This window comes from Equus caballus, chromosome 3 (genome assembly GCF_041296265.1).
Source record: "Equus caballus isolate H_3958 breed thoroughbred chromosome 3, TB-T2T, whole genome shotgun sequence".
Taxonomy (NCBI): domain Eukaryota; kingdom Metazoa; phylum Chordata; class Mammalia; order Perissodactyla; family Equidae; genus Equus; species Equus caballus.
In genome coordinates this window covers 41,858,360-41,877,889 of record NC_091686.1, presented here as the reverse complement: position 1 = coordinate 41,877,889, position 19,530 = coordinate 41,858,360, and the positions used below count along the sequence as shown (strand labels likewise).

General features: G+C 45.9%; 2 protein-coding genes across 15 annotated transcripts in view; one reads left to right on the top strand and one right to left on the bottom strand.

Annotated features, from left to right (window-relative positions):
• LOC138923428 (leucine carboxyl methyltransferase 1-like) overlaps window positions 1-8,708 on the top strand; it is a 36,624-nt gene extending 27,916 nt beyond the window's left edge. For 2 of the 3 annotated variants that reach the window (XR_011437004.1, XM_070262185.1), the window contains exon 7: window positions 257-426. The gene's annotated coding sequence lies outside the window, so the exon portion shown is untranslated. Of the gene's footprint in view, window positions 1-256; window positions 427-8,573 lie in introns of those variants that run through there. The other variant, XM_070262186.1, reaches the window with a different exon arrangement.
• LOC100147053 (heparan sulfate glucosamine 3-O-sulfotransferase 4-like) overlaps window positions 1-19,530 on the bottom strand; it is a 41,894-nt gene that overhangs the window by 11,882 nt on the left and 10,482 nt on the right. For 5 of the 12 annotated variants that reach the window (XR_011437006.1, XR_011437007.1, XR_011437009.1 and 2 more), the window contains 4 exons: window positions 19,238-19,393; window positions 17,866-17,986; window positions 12,636-12,685; window positions 10,237-10,360 (listed from right to left, as the gene is read on the bottom strand). Coding sequence is in view for 4 of the 12 variants with exons in the window: in XM_070262187.1 (XP_070118288.1) it covers window positions 9,364-9,834 (471 nt within the window). In the remaining 8 variants the exon portion in view is untranslated. Of the gene's footprint in view, window positions 1-2,753; window positions 8,729-9,315; window positions 10,361-10,643; window positions 10,707-12,635; window positions 12,686-17,865; window positions 17,987-19,237; window positions 19,394-19,530 lie in introns of those variants that run through there. The other 7 variants (XM_070262187.1, XR_011437008.1, XR_011437010.1 and 4 more) reach the window with 7 other exon arrangements.

Here is a 19,530-nt window from a genome sequence, read left to right as displayed (position 1 = left end):
GGACGACACATGGCTCTTAAAGGGCACTCAGGGTAGTGCCCCTACATGGCTGTTGGGATGACTTTGTAAATTTCCTTTTTTATTTCCTTTGCCCTTTTTTTCCCAGTTGAATTGCTTCCTTTTCTTTTCAATTTATAGGAACCCTTTATGACATAAAGATATGTTCTTTGATGAAGGTCCCTTGTCAACCTTTCTATTGCAGATGTTTTCGTTAATCTTTTATTTGATTTTGTAACTCTGTGTGTGTCTTTTGTAGGCAAATCCGCCCGCCGTACAAACTATTGGGACTTCCTGGCTGATTGTGGTGTGGATGTTGTAAGTACTAATTTGCTGTGTGCTTCCCCGCTCCTTCTTCTGTTCCTCTTTATCCCCGCTCCTTGTTCTCTTTCCCTTTATCAATAAACTCTGATTGCTCAAACAACCAAATAGCCTTGGCGGTACCTATCATTCCTCACCCTTTGCGGCTGCGGACAACAGCAACCCTAACTAGTGAGTGTTAAGGAAAAAAAAAATCAAGCGCCTGCTTTTAATTCATGGCAAATGGGCTGAAAAGCTGATTTAGTGAATTATAATTTTAGATTGAAATTCCCAAGGCAGTTATAGAGGAGCTTGTCAAACCACAGAAACCAATGGAATCAAGAGATGACTTGAACAGGGCAGTGGTTCAATCCGTTTCAGAGATACCATCCATTATGCAAACCCAAAACCTTGAAAACTTTCTAACGTACAACCCTAGCAATCTCTCATTCACCTAAAGTCTCAAGGCCCCTCTCCTGACTCAATTTAAAATGAAAAATGCCTGGTATGACTTACAAATGTAAAAATAATTAAATCATGTTATGATGTCTGGGGAACACCAGTGAAATTGGCCAAATCTCATCATAGTTTGATTTCAAACATAGTTTGATCTCAAATGGGAGTTTGGCAGGGTCTTCTAGAACAGTCCTACCTTCTCAAATGCCTTCAGCTCTGCAGAAAAATGGAAGGCAAAGCATGCCCTCGGCATTCTAAATGCCTCAGTCCCTCTCCAGGGCAGGCGGCCTCCATTCCTACTGTGGGCTCAAGAAAACATCAGCAGGAAAGCCTGCAGAGCCTGCCCCCTTCCATACCCCGTCCCCTTAGTGGAGAAGGCTGGCTGCAGGTACCCCAGGAAATCAGACTCTTCTCCTCCTTTGGCTCAAGTTACAGTAGACCAAATTCTGGAATCTGGTTTGCATTATTCTCTGGAGAGCTACTTAAGAGCTGCTTAAGGGCTTGAAATCCCTCATTCAGACATAATCTTGAAATAAAAGATGATATCCTAATGAAAAATGCATTACAGCTTTCTCTGTTGGGCCTTCCATACTGATAGGCAGGATAGAAGGAAGGAACTAAGAAAAATGAAGAAGAAAAGCAAAGGAAAATTAGACAAAGGGGAGAGAAGAGGAGGAAGAAATTTATGTCACATACTCTGCGTGGGGGCACTTTAAATGCCATTTCAGTTCATCCTCACATAATCCCTTGCAAATCAGTCATATTGAGCCCATTCTGCAGATGAAGAAATTGAGGCTTGGTGATATTAAGTAACTTGTCCAGGGTCACACAAAGAGGATGCAGTGGATTCTGACTCAGAGATACAAAAACAGGCACCAAACAATGTTGCCTCTAACTGCTCTCTTCCTTCCTCTGAAGGGTCTAACAGAGGTTTTTTCTAGAACCATAGTATTATAGTGGGTGCATGGACCCTATGGAGACAATGTAACCTCATGAAATAAGAAACAGATTTAAAAAAACGAAAGAAAGAAACAGATTAATATAAGTAACCTGGCATCAAATAAAACTATCTCGCAAAGCAAAACCAGAGCCAGTTTTTCTAACTCTCATGTCATACTCAGTCCACCTGACCAGAATCTGTTTTATAAGTAGTTTATATGGATCAAATATGGGACTCCTAATTCATGAGTGAACAGCTGAGAATTTTCCTGCCTTCAAGAAAATGTTCATTGGGAAGAAATGAGATAGTTATTTGTGAATTGTCTTTTTCTGCCTCAATGCTTCTGTTTCTATCGGGCTCCTTTTGTTGGGGTTGCAATATATCTGGGAGTATTTCCCCCACGCTGTTGCAAAATCTGTAAGAGGGGAAAAAAACTAAAATAAAATAGCACATGGAAGCCATAATTCTGACAACTACAAAGGGTACGGGTGTGCCAATTACTTTCTGAAATGAGTTTAAGCCAGAGTCACAGACTGGTGGCCGGCTGGCTGTATCCAGCCCACAGGTGGGTTTTGTTTGTCCGCAGTCCTGGCCCACACCACGCTTTGAAGAAATTTCGATCTGTTGCCAACATTAAGAACCAGACAATTTCACGTCTAAACCTGGCTTTGCAGTTTCTCTTACTAAGTGGAAGATCTGATAACCCTGACGCCACATTTGCACGTGGAAAAGAGTAGCTGGAACGGAGCAGTGGCTGCCGGTTTAGGCAGAGAATGTGCGTCCCAGTTTCTCCCCACCTGGTCTATTTCATTCATTTATATAATCGCTGTGGGCCCAGAAGGCATCTGAGTTGCTGACCCTTTGTTTAAGACATTAAGAAGATGTAGATTGCAAAGCAAATCATTATTAGACTTTTCCCAAAAATATTCCCAATAAGAGACTCTTCAGTCAGTAGTATGATAGCAGTGATAGAAGGTAAAGCATATGAGACCAAAATGATTTGAGAAATGGAAAAACCCAGTAGTTGGGTCCATTTGGTTTTCTGCTCTAGGATACTCACTTTTTGTTTAGAAAATACGTTCACTTTTACTTCATTTACTCCTTCCAAAAATCCTGCAAGTAAGAAATTACTCTCAGATCAACAACCTGAAACCGAGTGACCTTAAATAGGTTATCCAGCCAGGATCATCCAACTATTAAGTTGCAAAACCAGGTTATGAACCCAGTTTTAGCCAGCTCCAAACACTGTGCTTTTGTAAACCCATGAGACTTGTTTCCACCTCAGGGCCTTTGTACCTGCTGTTCCCTCTACTGGAAACCTCTCCACCTAGATCTTCACATGGCAGGATCTTACTCTTTCATTTCATTTACATCACCTCCACAGAGAGGTTTCCCCTAACCATTTCACTTAAAATAATATCTGTGCATGCACACACCCCCCCCCCCCCAATTACTCTCTAGACTCCTGCTTCTCAAAGTGAGGTTCAGGGATCAGCAGCATCAGCATCAACTGGGAAGTTAGAAATGCAGAGTCTGAGGCCCCTCCCCAGTCCTGCTGAATCAGAATCTGCATGTTAACAACACTGCAGGTGATCCATGTGCATTTCACGTTTAAAAAGCACTGCTCTACAGGAGCCCTGCCCAATGGAAATGCAATGGGAGTCACAAGTGTCATTTTAAGTTTTCTATAGCCACATTAAAACGGTTAAAAGAAAGACTCGTTTGTTTGCTGTCTCCTCTACCACCCTACTAAAAGATGCCATTTCCACAAGAACAGGTCCTCCCTCTGTCTTGTTCTCCACTTTATCCTCAGTACCTAAAACAGTACTGGGCACCTGGTAAACGTTATTGAATGTTTGAAGAATGAAAGAAGGAAAAGACATTCTAGTACTTTCTGTGCGGCAGCGTGGTACAGGGAAAGAAACCAGCACTCTGAAATTGGACAGATGTGGTCAACTCAACCAATGACCAGCCGAGCAAACTTGAGCAAGTGGTTCACCCTCCAGGAGCCACCTGTAAACCAGGATTGTTGCTGTTTAACTCACAGCCTCATCATGACACCCCGATGTGATAACATATCTATAAAGCAACCACCACCACAATCACAAGGGTTCAAGAAATGCCAGTGCCTCTCCTCTGTCTTCTTTCATTCTTTCCAGATACCATGTGTGAATAATGCTGGGGACCACTTTCCTCTGGGAGGCATGAGCATGACTATTGAAGCTGTTACCAGCGCACTGGGTTCTTGTTGTCCCCCAGGATAGAAATCAAGAGAGACAACAAATGGGAGTAGAAAAGTAAAAGTTTATTAGTTTGTGCACAAGGGAGGCACAAGGGAGCCAGCCACCGGCCCCTTTCCTTTCCACACCGGCCCCCTACTTCTGTAGGGATGTTTGTCATGTTATGTTATCTTGATAACCCTTGGGAAGAGGCCATGAGGGCGAGGCCTGGTCACCTCTTTCCCTTAGTTGTCTATCTCATTCATCCCCTCCTCTGTTGTCACCAAGTCAAGGTTAAATTCCAGCTGGACCTGAGCAGAACCTGAAACTTCTGAAAAATCAAAATCTTGAAAAACTTTCTATCAGGGACTTAACTCTCAACCCTGGCGTTGGGAGCCCCAGCTCCCAGCTTTCTCCAAGCCTTTGGCTCTTGCCTCCCTGGCTTGCCTCGTGCTGGTTCAGGGACTAAGTGCCCAGGTTGAATGGGACTTGACTAAATCTTATAAGTATACTGACACGTGCAGTTGGGCTCTGCACCCTTCTCCAGGCCCACTGTCAGTTTGACACTGGCTTTACCATCATGGGGGACAACCCAAGCATCCCCGGAGACTCACCACTTGGGTGAAACACTTTCAATTGGATGAGTTATGCCTCAGAAACTCCATCTTGGAGAATACTTGAGTGGTTTCTCTGTGCCTTTGTGATGTAGTTGGACAGGTAGATCAACCTATAATGTCATTTGAGGTACAACCCAATTTCTCAGAAATCAAGAGCAACTGTCCTTAAAAAAATCCTTGCAAGACTGGGAATGCAGCTCTAGAGACAGTTCAGGTTCCACCCATTTCAGTTACCTCAAAGAGCTTGCCAACCCTCCAGGGAATATCTAGCCCATCATTAATTCCTAGGACTGAGGAAAAAAGTAAAAAAGGAAGGAAAGAAAAATGGCCATAAGAGCAGCTTAGCCAAAAATCTAGCATCTTGAGTGTCTTCTCCACAAAACATTAGTAAAAGGCCTAAAACAAAACTTGGATTCATAGCCAGGGAGCTTTGTATTACTGTACCTGATTCATAGCTGTAATTTTAAAACAATAGCTGTGGAGTTTTTCTTTGTCTCTATGTGTGCTATATGTGTAATATTTTATCTCCAGATGGTATAATTTCTAAAGAACTATATGCAGCTGGTTTAAAGTAAGCACTTACATAAATTATTTCTAGATGGAATAGAAACCACCCAAATGTCTTTCAAGTTAACATGATATGAAATAATCTTTGGTAAAGAGAAGCTTAGTTAAGTTTGTTGGTTTGATTAAAGTAAGCATGTCCTTAAAGTTATCAACATTGGATATGATGCAGACAGGCAGCCTAGGTTTACTAGTCAAATAAGCCCATGTTATCCTTGTTCCAAATTTGTTAGCAAAGTAATAAGTGAAAATGATGGCTAATTTTGTCTAATGTCTCATGAAGTTTTGCAGGCAACCTAAATAATTATTGGGAACAAGTAAACTAAATAGACACGAAAAAGATAAGAGTGTTCGGTGAAATTTTTAACAATTATGTGTTATGGCATGTGTATTTAAAATCACTTCCAAAATATTTCTGCTAACTTGAAACTTTGAAGTTTTGCCAGGTGAAATTAAATGATAAAAAACTCTTTAGATATCTGGGTAATTTTCAAATACAGTAACCTATTGAAACATTGTCACTAAACACGTCTAAGTTTATCTACTTTTGGCTTCTTATTACAGAGAAACTAAAATATGCTTAGATATTGTATTCTTTTAAAGATTGTACTATGAAATAACATGTTTTTAGAAATTATAAAAAGCGCTTAGAATGCTAATATAAAAGATAGTACATAATTGCTTACTTTTTAGTTTTCACTAAGGTCTGTAAGGGTTCAAAATTCTACTAAAAATTAATAAGGAAAACATCTTTGTATTCAACAAAAGCCAGGTGTATGCTTCAGTAAAGAAGGTAAACAATGGAAATATTTTTGTTTTGTTCAGAAAGATAAATTTGGGGCCGGCCTGGTGGCGCAGTGGTTAAGTTCGCACATTCCTCTTTGGCGGCCCAATGAAGACAACTTGAAACCATGGAGGGTGACTTCCCATTGCCCTGGAGCTGAGTGGTTTCCAAAGCAAAGCGGTCGTGGTTACTGTACAGTCTGTCAACCACGAGGGAGGCCACAGCTCGAGTCGTCTCTGTCACTTTGATGAGTTCTGCCGTGGCAGCCAGCTGGCCTGCCACAAGGTCTCATCCCTTAGATCAGTTTAAGTTTTCTGCCCAGTCACTGTGTATCAGCTCATACTGAAAGATGTGTTGTGGCTTTACCCTTTTACTTGGGGGAGGTGGGTGAAGGGAGGAAGGAGTGGAGGGTTCAGCCTACTCCCACTTATTAATCATTGGCCTGTGTCCATCCACCAAGTGAGGCTTGCTTCTCCGTAGCTTTAACACACACATCCTAATCCATCAGTCTATCCTGCCCTGAAAACCAAATGCACATGGTCTCATCTCAGATGTGTTTTTAAATCACATTAGATTGATGGCATGAGAGAAAGCAAAACCTAGATTTAAACATAACTGGAGTGACACCAGAAATAAATCTGCTAGGGCTGCCTAGTTGGATATGAGGAAACCCAAAGCCAGCTGCGCTGGGAGCAGCCCTAATTTCTTCTTGCTCTCCCTCTTGCTGAAAACACAGCAACCAGAAACACTTGCAGAATTAGTAGGCTATTGGGAAGCACACCAAAAACAAAAAGAAATACAAAAACAAATAAATGGGGGGAAAATTAAAGTCTTTAATTAACCTGTGGATCTCTAACTACTCAAACAGTAGAGTAAGATTTCAGGCAGAATACCTGGTAGAACCATTTAAGTACAGATGTCACCATTTAAAAGACGGAGTTGTACCAGGGAACCAAGAGGTGTCTTTTACTGGTTTGAATCAATGCCACTGTTTCCTTTTCTACAACAGAGTGAGGTTGTCATCCCCTCTTCCTACATGGGAGAAAGAGAGGAGAGACAGAGCTAATGAAAATCCCACAAATGTCCTCAAAACACTGCTGTCCCTTGTAAGGCTGGAGAGCTATCCAAGGCCAGTCCCAGCACACTCAGCAACTGTGGGTCCAAGGGGTTTCTGGGAGTCTTCTCAACAGACAGGTTTGGGTGGCTAATGATTCCCTCTATGTTGGAGAGATTCTCCTCCAGCACTTCCAATCGGCACCACTGAGCATCATAACGGTCTCGCATGGGTGAGTTTCTGGAGTAGCAGATCGAGGACACAGAGATACCATGTGGTCCTCTGAAGTGAGGATCAAGGGAATCTAGCTCTATCCATGTGTCTTCAGCGTAACAGTTATACGGCGGCTACCAAATATTGACACCATGCCCCAAATATCACAAGTGATGGCTGAGAGAACCATAAAGCTGGAATGACATCTTCAGTAACCATGTCATGACAGCGAGGCCGGTTCATACCTTCTTTTCCCAACAGCAGTATTTAAGAACATGAGAAAATCTGGCATCTTCTATCCTTTCATTCAGAAAATTCTCCAGACCCTACGATGGGACCTCCTGACACGCATTCCACCATGCACCCTACATCAACTTCAAGTCACCTGAATCAAACACCCCATCTCTATTTCCAGCTGCCACAAAGCAACACAACACATGTTGGAAAGGTCTGATCTTCAGGCCTTCCTCTCCCCCAAAGGGCATCTGACACTTCTCACAAGATACACAGCTTTGAAATTAGAACTGGAAAAGAGCACAGTTACCCTCAGAGGGCTGAAGGAACCCCATAGCAGAAATCAGAACATTCCTACAACCAAACATTAAACAACCGAAACCTTCCCAAACATCTCCTCCTTTCTCTGGTTTGCTGTTGTTGCATTAATCCTCCTAACACCTTTTGTAATTCTAATCGCAAACTGGAAGCCATGACTTGCAATGTTATAAATACTGATTTTCCAGTTCAAGTAGGCATTGACTGGCTTCTGTTTTGATAGGAAGGGGCTGTTTGAGGCCTCCTAAAATGTTGCAATTAGTTAGTTCTCGCTGTTGAAACAGACAAGATATTGACAGACACGTTTACTGTTTCCATTTAACCGGCTGGAATGTTTATGCCTAAATGTACTTCTCTCAAGCTTTGAAAGCATAAGGCGTATTTTTTAAAGTGGAAGAAATCAATCAATACATATTATATATTCATATATAATATATATTACATAATACACACATATAGTAATATATATTATTATATAATACACACTATATATTTCTGAAGTTAGGTTATTTCTAAAACTCTTGCAGGCTGTAATTTAAACTTAGAAAGCACATCTCTTCAACAGCAAGGCACCTTGTCAGGAAAACAATCCTTATTTTACCTATTGGCCTTGTGAAGATGATAATATCACTTTAGCTGACAAAACCTGTGTTTGGCTGACAACTCCAATTAATTACTGAGATGCAACAGAGATGGGACCAGCCATCCAGATGTTTTCCAGAAAGAGATAAAAGGTGGGGGGGGAGCAAAGGATGTTTGCCTTTGGGGCATCTGCTCCAGTGTTTTTTAAATGTTATGGCTGGCAAGAAAGCCGGATTACTAATTTATTTTACCTGCACTTAACTTTCTACTCTCGTCTCCTTTCCCTCATCGCTAGGAGACTGTGGAAGAGAAGGGAGATGAACATCTGTTGCGAAGGAGGCGCCGGTTAGAAAGGGCAGGGGTGCAGGATGTAAAAACTCTTAGGGCACCGACTGTCGTGCAGACCTTGATGCTCCTGATGCAAAATCAACCCAGGGTTCCTGCAGCCACCTGGGGATAGAAAGTCCTGGAGATGGGGAACATCCTCAGTCTTTTCTACCAAGCCAAAACTCACCAGCGTCATCTTTTTAACCATTCCCTGTTCATTTTGCTCTAACCTGAAAATACTAAAGTCGGATTCCAGACACGCAAATACATTTGAGGGCGATTTTGAGAGATTCCAGGAGAACTCAAAGCCCTTCAGTCAATCTAGCTATCCTGCTTCATGCCTTAGCGTCCCCAAAGCAGCAGAGCAGAGCCCTACAAGAGCCTGGGCTGGGAAACACCCCGCGGGCACCTGGGCTGGGGATTACCAGGCATGGAGCTAGGCAGCTTCAGAAAGCACCTCCCTGGGTGAGGGGACTGAGGCAGGCAGGGCAGTGTGACACCAGCTCCCCTAGCCCTGAAATACAGCGATCCCTGGCCAGCCTCCAGCCCTCTCCGCGCTCCCCCGAGCAGCCCCGCCAGGGTCCGCAGAGGCCTCTTGGGGCGAAGGGCTCTCGGAGAGGTGCCTGGATGTCGAAGGGCGTGGGAAGCCGCAGCTTTCCCTCTGGGTCTTCCCCACGCATCTATCCCCTGCGCCGAGCCCAGAGTCCTACCTGTACCACTCTAGCCCCTTTTCGTAGTTCCTGTCGAAGAAGCGCGGCTCAATGCCCACCGCCCACACCTCCGGGTGGACTCGGATCGCCTCCAGCCGCGCGGGTGCCTCCTTTCTTGACCCCAATGATGAGGGCCTGTGGCAGCTTCTTCTCCCCATAGTTGGGGGTGCTGAGGGCGCCAACCCTCTCGCTGCTCCCATTGACCGCTCTCCGGCCTGCGAGCTCGTCGTGGGTGGTGCTGGACTCCTGCGCTACCCTCTCCAGCAGCGCGCTCTGCGCCGTGATCATCTCGACAGGGGCCACCGGGATCCGGAGCCAGGTGTCCCGAGCGCCCCCGCTGCCGCTCGCCAGCCCCCAGCCGTCGGCCACGGGGGCAGGGGGCTGCTTGGAGGGCTCCGGGGGCTCCCCGCGGCTCGCGTTGTCCGGCGGCGGCGCGGACGGCTGCGAGGGGGTGCCGAGGCGCACGGGGGGCGGTAGTAGAGAGGGTGGCGGCGGGCTGGGCGGCTCCTGCAGCACCATGGGGAACTGCAGGGTGCCCGAGCCGCCCAGGAGGCTGTAGCACAGGTAGGTGACAGACAGGGACAAGGCGCAGAGAAAAAGCAGCTTGCGCGCCAGGCGGCGGCGGCGCGGCCAGAGGTGGAGGCGGAGGAGGTGCGGGCCACGGGGTCATCGCGGCCCCGGGCTCGCGGCGGCAGACCCCGGCGCTGCCCGGACATGGTTTCAGCCGCCGCCAGCGCCCCCGCCCGCCCAGGCTGCATGAAGCGACGCCACTGCACCCCCGGCCCTGGCCGCTGTCTCGCTGCGCCGGGGAAGAGCCCGGCTGCATGATCCCCCTCCCCACTCTTCCCGCGCAGTCCGGGTGACCCCCCACCACCTCCCTCAGCCTCCGGCAAGGGGACCGAGGGGGACGCGCGGACCCACCGGCTGCACCTGCTCCGTCTGCAGCGCCCCCGCTTCCCCGGCTCCGACGCGGCTCCTGCTTCAGCCTCTGCCGCCGCCGCCGCGCCCTGTTGCAGCCCCGAGTTCCTTCTCCGCTGCTAACTTTCTGCGGGGAGAGAGAGGCGCGGAGGGGAGGCGGAGGGGAGGCGGAGGGGCCCGGGCGCGCGGTCCGCGCCGCCGAGGGAAGGGGGAGTGCGCCTCGCGTGCGCCTGCGGAGGGGGACGCGGAACAGAGGCGTGCGCTACGCCTGGGGCACCCGGCAAAGCGGAGATCGTACCCCCTCCCCCGCCCACCCCCCGCCCCTCACCACATTCATGCTGGAGAGGTTCCCCGCCCAACCCCGCGTGCTTCCCCTCCCCTGGGAGCCTGGGACGCCAATTTCTCCTTCTCTCTCCAGATACTTTCAGGGACTTAGAGCCCGACGCCTGCCTCCAGTGCCGCCCAACAGGAAGCTTGGGGCCACAAGGTGGTGAGCTCTCGCTTCCCCTTTTCTCATGGGACTCCAGGCAAACTCGGTCCATCCGTGACCCGCCCTTCTCCCTCCCTGGACATCGTCCTGCCTTTGACCCAGGAGGAATTTCTTGTCCGTACCAGGTTTCCCATCCCAACTTCCATCTTTCCAGCCTCCCCATCTTAGCTTGAAGCTCCTGATTGGTGGAGCTTCGACACAAACCCCCAGATTTCCTTGCCCTAGAGCTTTTGCCTCTGTCCCGCCACTGGTTGACTGTGCTTTCTGCTCCAAAAAGAGAGGCTGTCTCCTCCTCGACACCCTGAACCACAGATGCACATGCGCCCCTTGGGGGCCATTGCCGCTAAAGGAGTTCAGATTTCCCTGGACCAAAATAGACTGAGACTATCATCGCTCTGAACACCTTATAAGCAGAGAGAAGCTGTGTTGCTGTGTCTGTGCATCGCTTCATTGAATTAAAAAGTATCTTCTTTGCAGAGAGATTTCCGTCCCTCACCTCCCTCTCCTGGGGGGAATGGTGAACATCAGAAGGCTTTGGAACATTCAAAACTAGACTTTGCTTCCTGTTTCCTTTTGCTCAGGGAGGTGGAGGAAACGCGAGGCTGGAATGGCAGGAAAAGGCAGAGCTATCAACTGAGGCACTCCAGCGGACTCTGCTTCCTGGGGGCAGGGGCTGGCCCTGCACGCACCTGGCGCCAGTCTTTCCCAGAGGCTGGCTCCAGTGAGTCCTGTTTACCCTGCTAGCCACAGCTGGGTGCCTGGAGGGTCTGCTTTCGCCTACAGGGCTGATGTGCTTGGCATCTCCGGTTTTGTTTGATCACATAACAGGAACAACGGTTGAAAGAAAATGTATATAATGTCTAAATATTAACTAGATACCTAGTGCCAAAGAGAGAAAAAAATGCTACTCCAATAACATGAACACAGACTTTTCCCTGAGTGAACAGAAGCTCACGGCTGCTCTCAGCTGGACGTGAGCTTCCTTCACTGCAGCTTCAGCTCAGATAAAGATTATTCCTTTAGAATATATTTTTTATGGTACACCGGAGACCTCTGAAATGCAGAGTCTGGTGTCCTGTAAATCATTTCGTGGAACTAGGGTTGCTTTTTCAAGCTCCACGCGACTGCACTCCTGTAATGTTAATGGGAAGGGACCAACTGGAGCTGGGAGCAGCACAGCTTGCCCATCCCTCCTTCGGCTCCAAGCCCAGCTCTGGGTGGTCGCCCAGGAGGGCCCGGTTGCAGCAAATATTGTCACTGCCGTGGTCCATCTCCCTTTCAAAGCTCAGGTGCCAGGATGCCCAGCACGTGGTCCAGGGGCCTCCCTACAGTCCCTGCCCGGCTCCCAGACTTCTCTGTGCCCGCTCTCGGCAATCCAAATGAACCTGCTCTGTAGCTAGTTTTGCTAAACATGTGCTTTCAAATTTGGAAAGGTTTTGATAAAATGGTACTAACATTTAACCTAGAGGTGGCAAACTGGTAACAAATTAAGAGCTGAATGTGGCCAGCACAGTGATATTTAGAAGTTTAAACTGGTTGCCATGTTTTAAAATTGAGGACTTTCCCAAAAAATTTGGCTATGAGGTTTCTGCTGAAATAGTGGATCCAGCAACTTTGGGCCCCTCAGCCAGAACTGAAAGACCCCCCTGACATGGAGCATGTGCCCTGTTCTTCATGGTGCCCCCCCCCCCGCCCCAGAGTGCCCTCATACATTTATGTTACTTGCCTGTATGCTGCTAATGAGGACACTTCCCAGTGTCCCTTCTCCCTCTTGTCCACAGACAGTCCTACTTAAATAAGAGACTCTTGAAAGAACGGAACCCCATTGGTGAAATGTTAGGCCCCACAACTGATGGGGAAGAGGTGATTTTGGGGGAGAGGAGCTTTGTAGATTTCTCACTTGGGCACTTACCTGTTTTGTTCTCCATCCAGGTTTTTTCTGGGAGCAAGTTCTTGAGAAACCTATAATGAAAAGTACGAGCTATCTACATAGGGAGAACTCAGACTTCGTTCAGCAATTCCCTGCACGTCTGGAGACTGGATAGAATACTTTTTTCTTTTTCCATTGCCAACACCCATGCCCATTCAGGCCTAGGTGAGTTTTTACAATGCTCCTCCAACTGGTCTCCAAGCCTCCAGCGTGCCTCATTTCTCTTCATCGTAGAGGAGAATAGCAGATCAATGTTTCTGAGGCATGGCTCCACCAGTGCCCTCTCTGGTGCAGAAACCTTCCTCTCACTGCCTACCTGATAGACTCCAACTCTCTTCATTAGCACTCAAGGGCCCCTCCACCTTTCATGTATCCCACAGTCCTGCCAAACCGAACAGTACCCATTACCCAAAAACACACATTGCATTCTTCTCTTTCACCTCTGCCTGATCAGATGATGGACTTGAAACAAAGCCATCATTTGCTAGTTAAGTGACTTTTGCACAGGTCATTTCACCTCCCTGACCCTCAGTTTCTGCATATGTAAGTGATGAATAGTAAGATTCACCTCATATTGTTCTTATAAAGCATTAAAATTGACTTAGAGAGCATATGCAAAAACAGCTGGCTCCCTGCCTGACATGCTGCAGTCACCAATAATTATTTGGATCTAAATATTGGCTCATGCCATGCCCTGCTTCTTTTCCTATTAAAACCTTATCCTTCAAAAATCGGTGTGTACCCTTTCTTGAAAACCAGCCCAAGGTGTAAACTGAAGTTCACTTTCCTAAGCCACTCAGTGACATTTATAACGCAAAGTCTAATGCGTTAGATCGTTTTTTTTTTAAGCAAAAGAAGCTAACTCTGGCTAACTTCAGTTTTCTTATTAAAGAAATTGACTAGAAGGATTTATGGTAACTCACATAACTGAAGGGAATTTTTGAAAAAATCAACAAACAAAAAGCAAAAATAAGCTTTGGAAGGCACAATAGAGCACAGTGTATAGTTATTATTACTGCCGTTCACCAGATATTGTCGGCTCTTCTCTGGCACACAGAAGGGATGTATCTTCTTGGCCCCTTAAAGTCAAATGTGACTTTGTGAGCCTTTGGCAAATGAAACTTGAGCAAAAATGAGGCTGTCTCTTCCAGACAAACCTTGGCAAACAGTAGGAGTGTGTTTTTCCTGCCTGGCAGTTGTGCAAGAAGTTGGATCGAGCATCTTTTAGCTGCCATCTACTTAATCCTCCAGACTGAGCAAGGATAATACAGAGCCAGCTCCTGATGACATGGAGCATGTTCGAGAAATAAACCTTGGTTATTTTTAGCTGAGACGTAGGAGTTTGTTGTGAATACAGCACAACATGGACTATCTGACTGATGAAAACATATGTAGGGGAGGAAGACATTTCCTCTTCCCAAATTTGGGTTCGTCTGGCTGGAGAACGAATTAAATTCACATGAGACAGAATAGCAAGAGAAAATTAAACAAAGCTTTATGAGGAACCGTGGCCCGGTGCCTTTCTTCCTGAAGGAAGAAAGGGCACCAAAGAAGTGGGGTGCACATAGTGGTTATATACCGCCAAACAGGGTGTTTCACATGTGATTGAAATGTCCCTCCCACAATAGTCACAAGATTGCCCTGTCACACTTGATGGACACAGCAGGTAGTGGGTCTGCTATCTCAGTGGGCATAGCAGGACTCAAGTCGATTGTCTGGAGCTGGGCGGTCACAGGTGAGCACAGCAATCAGTTCCTAGCCTAAGGAAAAATGCTTAATCCTTAAGAAATGCCAACGTTGGGAGGGGGAGGAAAGTCAGTTACAGGAGGTTACCAGACTTGCACAATAAAATGCAGATTTAAGTCCTTGCCTTTGGTATTGATTAAGAGTTTTTAGAGGGAAGGTCATCTCCTTTCTTCTTCCTGGTACAGAGAGGGAGGCAAATTTTACAGATAGAGATTTACCTTACAAATGTAAATGTGCCCTAACAAAGGGCAAGTTCCATTCCTCCTTCCCTGTCCCAGTTTATCAAAAGCAATCAGCCTCAAATAATCCTGATGCCAAAGAGACATATCTTGGGGTGGCCATTTCCAGGTCCCCACACATACATATTACCAACTTCCTGTGCTGTTGACTGAAATGATGCGGGGTCGGTGAGCCGAGGAGTCGAAAGAAAGATTTCTTAGACTCTCAAGATCTGGCAGTAGTGCTCTTTTATTTAGAGAATAGTATAGAATAGCATGGGGACAGGACCCATGGGCAGGCAGAGCTGGTGCGTGGGGACAAGACTCACCGGCAGTCAGAGCTCCTGCTGCTGCCCCTAGTTGAGGGTTAGGGCTAAATTTAAGGCATAGGTATATGATTCATCTCTTTACAAGACAAAGGAAAGAACATGAAAAAAAGTTAAAATGGTATCAGTGCAGGTGGGATCTGATCATTGGGTGATCCCATGACTTTTAGACAAGAATCAAACCGGATTGAGTAAATGGCAGAAGTCACCGCTTGAATTTTATCCTCGGCTAAAGACAAAGGAGGATTTGTGGGAGGGGGAGGGGTGGGGGTCAGTTACTTGAGGTTGCCAGACAGTAACCAACTTAAGTTCTTGCCTCTGGCATTGATTAAGAGCTTCTAGAGATAAGACCATCCCCCCTTCTTCCTGGCACAGAGAGGGAGGCATCTTCACAGATAGAGGTTTCCCTTAGAAATGTAAATGTTTCCCAACAAAGGGGCAAACAAATTCCATTCCTTGGAGCCCGAATCTCATCTGTAGTTTTAAAACTAACCAGCCTAAAAATCCTCATCGTAAGCCATTTTAAAATTAAGCAGCCTAAAAATCCTCATCAAAAATGACTTCAGTGAGCCAATATTAGAATTCCTTTTCACAAAGGTGGATAAGTGACAGATTAGAAGTCTACACTGTCCCAGGAGTGTAGACAGATACCATGCTTATATATAGCAAAAATATTTCCTCATTTTGTCCTTTACCTGTCAATAAAAAAGTATATCTATAGAAATCTGGAGGTAAAGCTCCAGACAAAACCAACATGGTGACAAGGAGGAACATTACATACTTGTAAAAGGAGCGACAGATGAGAAAATAATAATAATGGCTGGGAACTTATAGAACCTTGCATTGAAAGGGATCTCATATGGAACTCAGGAAATATTTATAGCTGAAAGCACTACATGACAAAATCTGGTGGATGGAATTAAACAATACTTAGAAGAAAGATACCTTCAACATACGTATCTAAAAAGAAAAATTAGAAACCAATGAGCTACTTGTTCAAGAAGCTAGACAAAGAGCAAGACAGTAAAGTCAGGAAGAAAGGAAATGAGAAAGAGAAATGCCAAACCTTTGTTTCTATTTATTTGCTCTTTATTTATTGCTATGGACTGAATTCTCTCTCCCCGCCATTCATATATGGAAGCCCTGACCCCCCTAGTGACCATGTCCAGACACGAGGTCTTTAGGAAGTAATTATGGTGAAAATGAAGTCATAATGGTGGAACCTAAATCAGATAGGACTGTGGCCTCATCAGAAGTGGAAGAGATCGCTCTTTCTGTTTCTTCACACGCATACACACACCCCACCATCTGAGGACTCAGTGAGAAGGGGACCTTATGCAAGCTGAGGAGAGAGCCCTCGCCAGAACCTGACCATGCTGGCATCCTGCTCTCAGGCTTCCAGCCCCCAGAATGGTGAGAAAATAAATTTCTGTTGTTTAAGTCACCCACGCTATGGCATTTTGTTATAGGAACCCAAGCTAAGATGCTTATCTTTCACAGTTTGTTCCTAGGTTCTGGTACCAATTCCAATGTGTGTGGGGTTGGGGGTCGGGGGAGTCCCCCCACCAACAAGCAATTCTTGGGACACCAGCTGGGTGTCCTACAATTCAACTCGATTCTGACACTATGTACCCAGAGACAGCATCACACCCCACAGGTTAAGGGTTCAGTCCCCCAAGACTGCCCCCACTGCAGGTGCCAATAGCAAGTCTGGGTTGTCGCCTACGCTTCTGAGCAACTGGCTGTCAGTAAGAGGTTCCCAAGACTCTCTGCTCCGGTTCGACGAATTTGCTAGGGCGGCTCACAGAACTCAGAGAAACCTCTTACTTACTAGATTACCTGTTTATTAGAAAAGGATATGACTCGGGAATAACTCGATGGAACAGACGCATAGGGCAAGACATGGGGAAAGGGCACTGAGCTTCCACGCCCTCTCCAGGTAACCACTCTCCCAGAACCTCCACATGGTCACCAACCAGGACACTCTTGGAAATCTGTCCTTTTGGGTTTTTATGCATAAGCCGTTTATTTATTCTCTTACCCTCAGCTGCTGTTTTTCCTTCCCCATTTATAGCCCAAAGCCAATCAAAGAAGGACATGTGCAGTGTGATGCTGTTCCTGTACATTTTTTAAGTGCATAACAATGTAAGAATTTGTTAACGGAGACATACACATGTATGTCTTGACTATGCATAAAAATGTAATCTTTTGTTAATGGAGCCATGCACATGGATATTCTTGGAATCATAAAGAATGTAATTAATTTTAGGATATTGATACCTACGATGAGGGAGGGAGGAGAACGGGATGGAAATGTGAATTTTAGGTGTGACGGCAACATTTTGCTTCTTAAAAACAGAGATATCGTTGTGGGCTGAATCATGTCCCTGAAAATTCATATGTTGAAGTCCTAACTCCAGGACCTCAAAATAGGGCTGTATTTGGAGAGAGGGCCTGTAAAGAGGTAATTAAGGTCAACTGAGGTCACATGGGTAGGCTCCAATCCAATGTGACTGATAGTCACGTAAGAAGAGAAGATTAGAACTCAGACACACACAGAGGGAAGACCGTGTGAGGACACAGGGAGAAGCGGCCGGGGAGAGAGGCCTCAGAAGAGACTAAACCGGCCAACGCCTTGATCTTGAACTTCGGCCTCCAGAACCGTGAGAAAATAGATTTCTATTGTTTAAGCCACCCTACGTGTGGCATTTTGTCATGGCAGCCCCAGCAAATGAATGCAACATCGGAAGCAAATAGGGTAGAATTTAACGTCTGTTCTTTCTGGGTATTGGGGCCGGAGATAGAGGTCATACTATGTACTCTTCTGCATATTTGAAATATTTCCATAATAGTTAAGAAAATAACAAGCAGATCCCGAAAAAGAATAACCAGAGAGTAGAAATTTATGTGTGATTGCCTTACAGGCCAAGGTGGGTTTCGCGTTGGGCAGGTGGTTCTCTTCCACAGGGTGTGTCAGTCACCCATGAATTCCCGTCTCTTGGCTCTGCCATTCCTGACGCCTGTATCATTGTCTGCAACCAATCTGCACAAGGAGAAAGAAGGAACACGGAGAAGACACACCTGCTTTCAAAAGTTCCAACCTGGAAATGGCACACACCACTTCCACTCCCGTTGCATTGGCTGAAACATAGTCACACGCCACACCTCACTGCAAGTTGCTGGGTGACTGCCTTCCTGGGCACCCAGGACAAGGATGTGGACAAACAGCCAGTAGTCCCACCCACAATGTCATCAGGTTGACCCTGGTCTTCATGCTGCTGCTCAGTCCACAGCGTGTCTGCCAGGCCTATGGTTAGGGTTTAGATATTTTACAAAGGCGCGGGGTTGGGGGTCATGGTTTGGGACTTCAAAGAGGAGGAAGCCAATTCACAGGGAGACAGAAAACCAAATGTTTGCTGGGCCATCTCTAAACAAATGAGAGAGAACTTGTGTAAAATGGGCCCGGCTAGGTACCTTCTTCTCTACCACATCTAGAGTTCCCTACGTTGACAGCTCCTTCCTGGAACAGGCCTTCTGTCTTAAATTCTTTGAGGCAGTTAGGGGCGAGGCCAAAGTTTCTTTTATATATAAATTTTATGTGTATATATGTAATTTATAGAACTAAATAAATGAATTTAAATATAGATACAATGGATTATATATTCTATTATATATCAATATTAATATATTATATATATAGATAGATAGATAATCTCCTTGGTTCTCCAGAGAACCCTGACGAATACAGGAGGAGTTAATATTCTTTCATCTATGGCACTTACATTTAATCATTTGAAATTCTTAGTTATGACATTGTTATGGCTTGCAAGGAAGTGTCCTTTTCAGTGTTTCATTTAGAGGCCTCAAGATACCAATTTTAAAAAGTTTCCCATTTTATTTGTTTGGTTTGATAGGCTTTTTCAAATTGAGTGCACAGATAAACCAATTTAGGAATTTCAAAGGAGCCCCATTTAGGCCAGTGAAGCTTTAAATCACCCTGAGTAATCTGAGCCCAGTGGGACAAAAATCTACATGTAGAAGGTCTGTATTCTTTAAAGACAAAACCAGCAGGAGTCCCAGAGTGGGGCTGTTCTTTGGTGGTCCTCTTAGAAAATGGATTTCTCATTTGTATGAACTTACCAAAGGATCAAAGGCCCAAAAAAGGAGTGAAAGAAACAGAAGTTTCTAACAAAGCTGACAATGGAAGGATGGCCAGAACCAGTATCAAAGGACGCCTACATAAAGAGTCTGGACCTCTACCAAAAATGGGAGGTCCAGGCCCAGGAGGACTTACCACCAGGAACCAGAGCCACCAGGAGGAGACGACAGAGCACAAAAGATTCTTCGCAGGCACCTTGCTTGTCTCTGTGAAGTGGCACCGGAATTGAAGGTCAGTAGCTAGGGATCCCACTTCTGTCACCATGTAAAGTCAGCAAATAAGAGGCATAAACTGCAAAAGAACCAAAAAGTTTATTTGGGGGTCTCAAGAATTGCAATTCAGGAGATGTAGATTCGAGTAGAAGCTCAAATGTGCTCCTAGGAAGACAAAGGAGGCAGGGGTAGATAAAAGGAAAGGACACAGGCTTA